Raw genomic sequence first — 11,049 nt, 5'->3', positions numbered from 1 at the left:
CAAAACACTCAATGGGAAAATACCTACCAATGAAACAGTACACAAGTTCAACAATGTGATTCTCAATACTCAACACATCAGTGCACAACAAGCAATGTACCTATGTTTGTCCTTACCCTTGACAAGCAACACTAAGGAGTCCATGCACTCTAGCCCTCCAGAAGATTGAACATTGCTACTTAAGCACAGTTGGTAGCTAGAGAAAATGGACCCTGATAGCCAAGATATCTTCTTCGATGGCATAATAAAAAAGTATATTAAACAACCCTCCAGTTTGGTTGTGGCAGAGTACACGAGTGAGTACTCTTTCCTTGGAAACAAAACAAGGACACGAAGATGCCAAAAGGTTATACATTACAACAGCTACAACACGAAGGACCCCAAGAACCATTACAGGGAGTTATGCCTTCTTTACTCAATGGAGGAACATGCACAGTACAACAAGAACCCCATATGGCATGACAAGTACCAGTCCACTGTAAGCACAATTGAATGAAATAATGAGACTTAAAAAGATAATAAAGCACTGAGGCTATCTCCTCAGAGCTTTATTATATGCTATTGCCACTTGTCCACTGCTCGTACACGTGGATACTTAGTCTCGACACAACAATTACATGGCATTGCTATCCCTTTAAGTCATCCTTATTCCCAATCCAACCAGGTGTTGCTAGGACAATATGTAGAGCATAGGGGTTATCAATGGATTCATTAGCATTCGACCCAATACGTGTAAAGACACATGGCCTGGTCTACACAACACTCTCTAAAATCCATGACCCAAAAATCTATTCTTATTGGAAAAAGTCATGAAACAATAGAAGAGCTCATGAGCATAACAACAGGGTCACATATTATTCCCTCGGAGGGTATTGGGGGACTTCAACAGCATAACAACAGAAGGCATGAAACAATTAGAAGAGCTCATGAGCATGCAACAACTCATTTGCACACGTCCAACACATATTATTCCCTCGGAGAGTAGGCTAGAACATACATCAACAAAGACACTCATCTTGTTATTCTCTCTTTTGCCATACGACAGATTGGTTGTGTTCAGCTCTCTAACTGTTGGCTCCCAGCAACAGAGCCTCTTCTGAAAAAGCATGGGCGACAACCTGCAGCGCTTACAGGAGGCCTGGGACAAGCGCAAGCACACCGTCCCCTTTGATCCTTCGGAGATTCTGACTTCGGACCGTGTCCGTCGTCATCGAATAAGTAGTGCTGTGGTCGCCAGTGGGGGCACCCTCTCTGATGAAAGCTTTAGGATTTTGATGGGCAGAGTTATTAATTTTCCTCCACAGACGTTACAGTATATCTTTGCGGCACAGAACAATGAAGAATGGATGCAACGGATCATAGAGAGCTTGTTTGCCATTGACAATGCTAAAGCCGGCGCTCCCGCCCACGGTCTTTCTCCAACCGAGGTGGATCTTCTCGAAAAGGCCTTCGACAGACAATATGAGGACCCAGAAGGCTTCGTTGTCTCCTATGTTCAGCGGTATATTGATCGGTGTTTCATAAAATGGGCTCAAGATACCAAGACCTGGTATGCCCCCTGCGCTCCAATAGTCCAGTCTAGCGGCTGGGGAAAGTCTAGGGCAATGAAAGAGGTTGCACATGCTGCTAGCGGTATGGTGGTATTCTATTTCTCGTTGCTTCAACCCACATCTACAGGGTACCCTCCAATCGCACCCACAATTGAGACAGCACTTTGTGACGATGACCAAAGTTGAGCAGGCTTTCGCCATCTTCCGGGCCTGCTTTGATTGGTTGGCCAACGAAGAAACGTTTCCAGATAGAGCCGAGCTGTTTCACAGACAGCAGACCAAGGACTATGGTGGCATACTAGACAGACTTTTAGAGCGACCAGAGTGCTCTTTGGACGAGATGAAGCTTGCATGTTCTGCTGTTTGGAACAAATTCGAAAAGTCCCTCAAAAAATCTGGTGTTCAGTTTTTGTTCGTGATAGACGAAGCCAGGGAGCTTCTTACTCAAGCCCATGATACAGGTCAGAGAAGCTTTATTGTTTTTAGAAGAGCCTGCGCAGAGCTGCCTCTCAAGGTTAATGGAGCTCAATGCATGGGATCGTTTGTGTTGTTTATTGATACAACTGCAAGGGAGAGCAATTTTACCCCTGTGAATAGGGAGGACCCAAGTGCTAAAGTGAGGATCGGTCTCCAGCAACTTTTTGGGCCGTTATCAAGAATGCCCACGTTTAATATACTTGCTACATCACAACCCACCACTCTGAACGAGGCTGCAAAACCAGAACGTTTTCTCGTTCGTGGCAGGCCATTGTGGGCTGCTTTTCTGGAAGGTCACAATACAATAGAATTGGTAAATCTGGGAAAAGTCAAGCTTCTTGGAGGTCTAGAAGTAAAGTCAATGCAGGGGCAAGAAAAGCTGAAGTCTCGAGATATGTCATTAGTGTTTCTTGGCCGTCGAATAGGTGTGGATGTTTGCCCACAGGCAATGGTTGCTCAAGAGCTGGTTGCATCACATATGCGCATCTGTCTGCATACATCAGCAGCTAGAGATTATGTGCTTACCCATGCGCTACCTGAACCTGTTTTAGCTGAAGCAGCAGCACAGGTTCTGCACAGTGAAGTCTTGGTTACTACACAACTTCGACATTTAAACTCTCTACTCCTGAATGGCATTGCAAGTGCAGGAGAAAGAGGAGAGCTAGTAGCACGGTTTTTACTACTTAATGCCATGGACAGTTTACAGAACTGGGAGGCTTTCTCTACTCCTCAAGGGGTGGAAGAGTTTCTTCAATTTTTCTTGAGGAACTGGAAGGGGTTCACAAAGTTAGGCCATCTGAAAAAAGCACGTGTGTTTTTCAATGCATTTTATCGCTTTTATGGTGGATACCCTTCAACTGACGTTCTCAAGACTTTTATAAGGAATTGTGGGGCCATGATATGCAATAAAGGGCAGGAGGCATATGATCTCATCATACCTTTTGTGATGCCTAATCATAAGGGAGAATATGACATTGGTGATGACAGCTGCATAAGTTGCATAGCAATCCAAGTCAGAAACAGGAAAAATGTGGTTAATTCAGTAGGCACCCTAAAGGACATGCACACTTATCAGAGAAGAGTATTTCTTGAGGGGAAGGCCGTGCCTAATGTTTTGATTTTGTTGCATGTGGGGCAGATGATAGAAGCATTAAAAGATTCTCCTCAAAAAACAAAAAGATCCAAGAAAGAAATGAAGACACAGTTGGTAAAAGAGACAGTTGAAGTCGTCGCGTTTACAGTGGAGAGTTTGGATGAAGTAAAAGAGACAGTTGAAGTCATCGCGTTTACAGTGGAGAGTTTGGATGAAGTCCAGTGCCCAGATGAATATATGGAAGTGCTCCAATTAGTGCTTAGAGAATCACTAGAGCCCATGAGCATTTTGAAGGCAGAGAATGTTGAGGCGTTAGAGTTGACTGCACTACGAAGGATAATGCACGATGTGTATCCAGAGGAGGCAGCAGATGCTCTGGGAAAAAGAAAGGGTAGCAAAAAGTCTTTCTTCACGAGAAGGCTGTGGCTAATGTGATTTTGTTGAATGTGGGGCCAGGACAATATACTTCTGTAAGGTTTTGGACCTCATCAATTAGAGTCAGGCGTTAAGGGCTATGTTAAGAGAGTTACTTGATTTTGTTTTGAGAATGGGAAGTTTCATGAGACTGTCTAGTACTTTTGGTATTAGTGTGTAACTGTCTATAGGATTTTTGGTTATGCAAGGAAGGAGACCTGAATTCTAATTAAAGTTAATTGAGTTGTACTTCACTTTTCTTGAAAGCACCTATAAAGGCTCAAACTAAAGGTCTTGAGTTCTATATGGTTGTTAAATTGAGTGAGTGTATCCACATCTCCATCTTTGCAAGTTTTTTTTTAAAATAATTGGGTGCATGCTAAAGTTCAATGTACTATTAACTTAAATTATAACCATGGTGAAGGTCTGGTAGTATTTTAGCATTGAGGTTTTGCTAGTTGTAATCTCACTAGACTCTAAAAGTTTAGTTGAAGCATATTTTCTTACAACTGGATTGTTAAGGAACCCTTCTTACAGTGATTGGGTCTCTTCTTGATTAAACGAGTTTATTTAGAACTATTGCAGTTTCCTCTCGAGATGAGAACATCTCGTTTGTTAAGAGGGAGTGAATGTTACATACCAACTATTTCAGAGTTCGACTCTAGTTAATTTTGGAATTACTTAGAGACTTATTTCTATTTATTGGTATTTTTTGTAGGTGGAAGCTGATGAATCCATTAATGAAACCAGCTCCTTCCAGCCCTCCGCCAACATTACCAGAGCTCGATGCCCTTCCTCGTCCTGCCACTACAAATGCAGCTCCCTCTGCTACCCCCAGGAGCACCCCAATTGCCCCTCGTAGCCACACCATGCCTACTCCTGTGGAGAATGGAGGCGCTGCAAGCTTAACCAGCCACCCCCTTACCATCTTTTGCTTGATAGAAATCATCTGTGACAAGCAAGACCTATCCTTCGTAGACAAAGTGCTCATCCCTGAGGGGCAAATCGCAGCTCTCTGTAACACGCTCTTGCCAGGATCGGCAACCCTTGATAAACACGGGAAGCTTGCCAAGCTTGGCTTCAATGCTCAAAGAAGAGGGCTTGCTACCTTGAAGGGTCTTGGAAAGCATGAATGCAGATGCCCTTAAGCCTGGCCTGTACGCTGCATGTGCACCTCAAAAGAATCGAATTTGCTTGTTTTACTGGCCTGGGAACAAACAGATGGTCGTGCACAAAGCCAGCAGGAAGGATGTGGCTTGCAACTTTGTGAGATATCTGATGGAGCTTTGCAGCTGTGTGTGTGCATGCGTGCAGGGTGCAAACATAAGTCCCTCACTTACATCTCAGTCCAGCAGCTCGAGCATCCCCAACCGAAAGCAGAGAACCCAGAGGCTGCAAATCTCTCTCCGCAAGGAATCAGAAGATGACCTCAAGCTTCTGCCAGGATTCAATATGCCTATGCTCCTCCTTGAACTCATGCCCTCCCAAATAGCTGCCAGTGCTGCCCGTGATCATGAGCACCACCAACCGGTGGGCTTTATGCTCTCCCAAGGCCACCACAGAACTGCCCTGCTTGTCTGCATGTGCATTCCAGCTAAGGTGGTCACCAACACTAAAGCAGAAGCAGTCTATCATTCCATTGATGCTTAACCTGTCTTGAATTTGTTGTTCGCCTCTCATTTTGTGGAGTGCACTGCCTTGCCAGATGATGATTTTGTCAATCTCTTGTGGGTCATGTGCAAAGAAGATCTGGAGAGAGAGTACAATGAAGCCAAAAAGGCTTGGAAGCAACATCTGGATGCCAGAAAATCCAAGCAAAACGATTTAAATAGTATGATTCAAATGTATTCAAGTGTGTGCTGCCACATTACTTGTTAGAAAGACATCTATGGGAAGAAAATGTGCTTCGTAATGCATTGGATGGTCCAAATATTACCTGCAAAGGAGCTGATGATGGAAATGATCAGGAGCTGAAAGCAAATGGTCGCTGTTCCGCGGTCGAGGTGGATAGTGATAATGGTGCTGGTAGTGTGCTTCATAACACATTAGATAGTCCAAATATATCTGGTAAAGGAGCTGGTGATGTACATGAACAATAGCTGAAAGCAAAGGGCCACTGTTTAGAGGGTCCAAACATTGCTGGTAAAGAAGCTGTTGATGGAAATGATTAGGAGCTGAAAGTAAATGATCTGTGTTGCAATGTCAACAAGGTGGATTGTGACTATGGTGCCTGTTTATTACTAGAACTCTCAAAGTTGGAGGAGGAGCTTTGTAGCATCTGGTCAGGTGAACCTGGTATGCAGCATGGTAGATTGTTGTTTAGTGGTGCTAACCTGCAGAGTCTCAACCCTGATGGAAGTCATTCATGTCACCACAATGCAAATATCCTAAGTCAAAGTACAGTTGACCATTTATTTGATCATAATTAAAGAGTTTTCCATTTGTGTTAATTATGGTCAAAGAGTTTTTTTTTTAATGGTCAAAGAATTGACTACGGTCAAAGATACTTGACTCTGGTTAAGTAAACCTGACTTCGGTCGGGGAGACTTGGTTTATGAGGGTTAACTGTGGTTAACGAGAGAACCATAGAGGTGACTACGGTTAGAGAGTGTTGACTTCGGTCAACAAGACTTGGTTTATTGCCAAGAGGGTTAACTACGGTTAACTAAGATGTGCCAACTTCGGTTGGAGAGACTTGACTATAATTAAGGCGCCTCGACCTTTGGTCAAAGTCTCTTAATCATAATCAAGAGCGTTGACTTCGGTCAATCAGAGAATAAATATATATTTTTATATTTATTATGTGTGCACATGTGTTTAGTGGGGACGCCCGCTGTGACTAGAATTAGTCCACAAATTGTTATTTGCATGCAAAGCGCTAACAATTAATGGGTGCCATGGTGGTGCGCTTTAATTGATTGTTGCAGGTACTAGGAAGAGTGATTTTTCTAAGCGCTACGGGAGCCTAACAAGAGTCTAGGAGGCAGTTCGCGTGACCAAGTGCTTCGAAGACTCCAGAGTTGTCCTTAGTGGCATGTAATTAGGAAAGTAATGTAGAGTTTGACAAGTGGCTTGTTGCCAAGAAAGAGAGCCTAAGAGCTCATGTAATGATTCATTCACGTTTGAATTTTGTATGAACAGCTTCCACGCTGAACTCTTGTACTCAGTTTTCTCTCAAGTAATAAAAACCTTCGGGGGTCTAGCCCGACGATTGTCCTAGGCCCTAGTGTATCTGTTGAGAGAGGGAGAGAAAATGAGAGTGTCTTTGTTGTCTTTTACGAAGGAAGATTTCATTGGTATCAGAGCAATAGGCTCACCCTCTTCCTTAAGAAGGTGACGATTCAAGCGAAGGAGTACGTTGGCCTGTGGAGAGTAGTGGGCTAACATGGCATTTCGAGTGCTGGCCGCTATCAGTTATTGTATTTCTTAAGAGAAGCCGACGGCGGGCAAGCTTGCATCCACCTACGGACTTTTCTTTTCGTCACAGCACTAGAGCATAGACCTGTTGTGTCTATAACTGATGAAGAGCCAACGGGGGGAGGGATACACTAATTATGTCGACGTTTAGTGATAGGCTTTAAAGCGCCTGCGTAGAATGGTGTTCCATCATCTGCAGGTTCAATTAATGGAACCTCAGTACAAAGGCTGATCAGGTTGGCGACACCTTCACGGGGATGTATGGCAAAGGAAATGACAGAACAGACAATTGCTTGACGCTTTGGGCAGAGGGCTAGCAGGGACAAAAGACGCCTACACGCGTGGCAATTACTCCCTCCTACGCTGGTGTATCCTTGATGGAAAGTGTCGATTCTTCACATGGGCACTAGGCGTTGTTGAAGGAGAAGGGCACCAGCGCGACGCGCGACGTCGACCAGCCAGAAGGTTTGGAACCTTAAGCTTGATGATGTGGCAAACCTGACATGTGGCGCTGACATGGCAGGCAAGGCAGGCCTGAGGGATGTTGACGTGGTAGTACACGTGGCAGCTAGCTTAGATGCTGATGTGGCATAACATGTGACAGGTGATGTGGTGCCCCACACGTGTGTGATTGACACGTGGCATCCAGTTAGCTAACCCTGGTTAGAGATCTGGTCAGAGGACAGCCTAACCAGATTGACTAATTAACTAGACTAGACTGGTTAAGTTAGTCAGTTTGGTTAAGTTAGTGGCCAAGTTACAGACTAACTAGTCTGTCAATGTAACTAGACCAGAACAGGACTGATCTGGTTAGTGTAACCAGTAGTTACCCATCTGGTTACTGTCAAAAAAAAAGAAGAAAAAAAAAGACAGTTGCAGAGACTGTTTCTGCTAGCAGTTTTCACCTATCTGAGAAAGTATTTACTGTCAAAAAAAGCAGAAATCAAAGAAAAATCAGAGATTTGCACAAGTAAAGAAATGCATGCCTTTGTGCTCAAGAAAAGGGAATCAGATGCATACTCAGTGCTTTTTGCAGCAGCCAAAAAAGGGGCGATATAGTTGTTGATGCCTTGGCAACTTTGTGGGTATATGCCTTGAGTTGACAGCCCAGTATTGGCATAGATTGTGAATGCAAGACACCTCTTGTTGAGGTAATTTTTCTCTCTGAAAAGCAAAGGTTGCGTGCATCAGTTGCATACACAGTGTGTGTGACAAACTTGCAAATCTCAGACGAGTCGTAAGAAAATGGCCGAATCACCTATCCAGTGGGATTCACAAGATAGGGATGCACATCCAAGACAGAGAAGTGTGCAGCAAAATCAACAAGAATTTGAGCAGATGGTACGCACTCGTATGCAAGAGATGGAAAATCTGAGAAGGGATCCTAGTGCTCAGCATTTGTTTCAAGTAGAAAATATGCCTAATGTAGCTTATGATGTGCCAATGCCAGAGGCACACTCTCGTGTATAGCTAGAGACAGGGTTGTTAAGACACTCGTGTCTTATGGTAAGACACTTAAGACACGTGTCTTACCTTAAGACACGTTTAGACACGCTCTAAATTTTTTATAAAATTTAAAAGCCCTAAAATTTCAACATTTTGGAGCCTTAGACTTTGCAAATAGCATTTTCGTTTCGTGACTCGTCGTCTAGACTTCGTACATGCCGTCTGTACCATGGTGCCCCGTCCATACTGCCCCGTATGCTTTTTTGCCTCTCTCGTACGGCTACTGAAGATTCGCCATACATTGTACGGACCTGCCATACCCTGTATGGATTTATCGTACGTTCAATCCTGCTGTTGGTTTGGGTGACGAGCATCAACGTTGGAGCTCAGCCTGCCTTTAGGTTCACGTTGTGCATCGTTTGCTTCTTTTATCTCGTTATACAGTGCTGTTTTTGAAGGCCTTGAAGGCTCCACTCTGCATCTTGCTTTTGCCTTTCCCAAAAAATTGGGGCAATTATGGGCTGAAAGCCCTAAGAAAGTTGGCCCCCTTCTGGGCTTGTTTCAGATAAGAGCCTGCTAGTATAACAGTAAATTTAAAGGGGGCAAAGTATGGGCTGAAAGCCCTAATTAATTTGGCCTCCTTGGGGCTGCATAGCACCATACTAGCATTGCTTATGCCTTATGCATGAGACTTGTTACTACTTAATGCTTGAGCCTTAAAGCTTCTATTGTAGCTTGCTTGGCATGTGCATTTCTCAACACAATTAGTCTATAGATTGCAGTTTACTTGCTTGTTCTACTTCTCCCAAAATTTATATTGAATTATGCTCGTGTGCATGCCAACATGATAGGTCGCAGGTCATAGCAGCATAGAATTACAACATAGCAACAGAGAATTACAGCATAGCAGCAGAGATTTACCATGCCTAAACCTCCAAATCCACTCCATACCACTATGATTAACCCCACTGTGGCAACGGGGTCAGGAAACAAAGAGTGGAAGTGCAATTATTGTGGCGAGCCTTTTGTGAGCTCAGCGACACATCTTATTCTCCATGTCTCTGGACTTGGTGGATGTACTTCTGTTCCTTTTGAGATTGCACAGAAAGTTATCAGAGATCATCCAAAACTTTGCGGTGGACCTAGTACCATGCCTGCTGCCTTGCAGGATGAGGATTTGTTGGGGCTTGAGTCTCACACTATCAAGCTTGATGATGCTATGGATAGTGACTCTAGTGCTATTGGTTCCTCTCATGCAGAGAAGAGGGCTAGGAAAGAGGGCATTGCTTTTGCTACATCCTCACCACCATCCACTGCTATGGCTACTTCGAAAAAGAACTAGGGGACTTTATCAGGTGCATTGTCCACACAGTCTTGGCAAAAAGAGCGGCAGCGTTTGGCAGATATTGAAATTGGGAGGATTGTGATTGAATGCAATTTTGCTTTCAATGTCCTACAAACACCACAGTGGAAGAGGATGATCAAGGTAGTGGCAGCTGTGGGAGCTACAGATACATGGACAGGTGTGACATATGGTGCGATGAGGACATCTGTGTTGGAGGAGAAGATAGGTAGAATTAACAAAGCTCTTGATTCTATCAAGGAGGGATGGAAGAAATTTGGTCGTAGCATTCTGTCTGATGGATGGAGTGATGTTAGGAGGAGGGGCATCATTAATATATTGGTATCCTCATGCCTTGGTACCTATTTTTTGAAAGCTATTGATACAGGTCGAGGAAGTGCTAGCACTACAGGTGAAGTCATTTTTCAGCATATCCGAGCAGCTATCATCGAGATAGGGCCTGAGAATGTGGTCCAAGTTGTTACAGACAATGCAAGTAATTGTGTGAGGATGGGAGAGCTTGTGGGGGCAGAGTTTCCTTCCATTGTATGGACTCCTTGTGCTTCACATTGCCTAGACCTTCTCATGGAGGACATCAGTCGGCTCCCTTGGATTGCTAGTGTGATGCAGACTACTAGTACCATTGCAGCCTTCTTTAAGAAGAAGCCCAAGGCCTTGGCCATATTCAGGGAGCATAGCAACTTGGAAATTGTCCGGCCATTAAAGACACGCTTTGCATACATGCACATTGTTTTGGAGCACCTTCTTGCAGTGCATGCAGCTCTTCGACAAACAGTGGTGTCTCAGATGTGGTTAGAGTGGCCTGAATCTACCAGGTCAGAGAGCATGACAGTATAGAGGATGTGCTTGGATCACTCACTTTCAACTGACATGGAGTCCATAGTGAAAGCTCTCCTTTATTCGTTGTCTTGCGGGTGACTGATATGGAGGGAAGTACTCTTGGCTTGATCCATCATTTCATGGAGCAGTTGCGTGTTTCACTGAGTACATGTAACTCCCTCGCACATGAGAGCTAAGGTTGGTCTATGTCCATTATATTAATAAGTAATGAATCATCACTTATCATAAATCCATTATCAGTGTTTATTATAATTTACAAATTATGTTGATATGTAGATTGGAAGAAATAAGGTCTCTAGTGGATACGAGATGGCTGTTCATGTGTAGGCCCATCCATGGGCTTGCAACACTTGCATCCACTGTTTAAGTCAGCTGATTTATTCAATACGCTAGAGTTACTGGCAGATAGAGATGCCTACACAGGGAGGGTTTTTTCAGAGGATGAGCAA

General features: G+C 44.0%; 1 protein-coding gene and 1 pseudogene across 1 annotated transcript; both read left to right on the top strand.

Moving 5' to 3' along the window:
- Window positions 1-1,002: 1,002 nt before the first annotated feature.
- Window positions 1,003-3,838, top strand: LOC147883242 (uncharacterized; annotated as a pseudogene).
- Window positions 3,839-9,352: 5,514 nt separating this feature from the next.
- LOC147883241 (uncharacterized) lies at window positions 9,353-10,597 on the top strand. Its single transcript, XM_087399444.1, has 2 exons — window positions 9,353-9,664; window positions 9,740-10,597. Exons 1-2 carry the CDS (start codon window positions 9,353-9,355, stop codon window positions 10,595-10,597), a joined length of 1,170 nt encoding a protein of 389 aa, XP_087255570.1.
- Window positions 10,598-11,049: the final 452 nt, after the last annotated feature.

The sequence above is a fragment of the Dipteris shenzhenensis genome, chromosome 28, assembly GCF_047967505.1.
Source record: "Dipteris shenzhenensis isolate YYH24624 ecotype China chromosome 28, Dip_SZ_1.0, whole genome shotgun sequence".
In the NCBI taxonomy this organism is placed as follows: domain Eukaryota; kingdom Viridiplantae; phylum Streptophyta; class Polypodiopsida; order Gleicheniales; family Dipteridaceae; genus Dipteris; species Dipteris shenzhenensis.
This window is presented reverse-complemented; position numbering and strand designations above follow the sequence as displayed.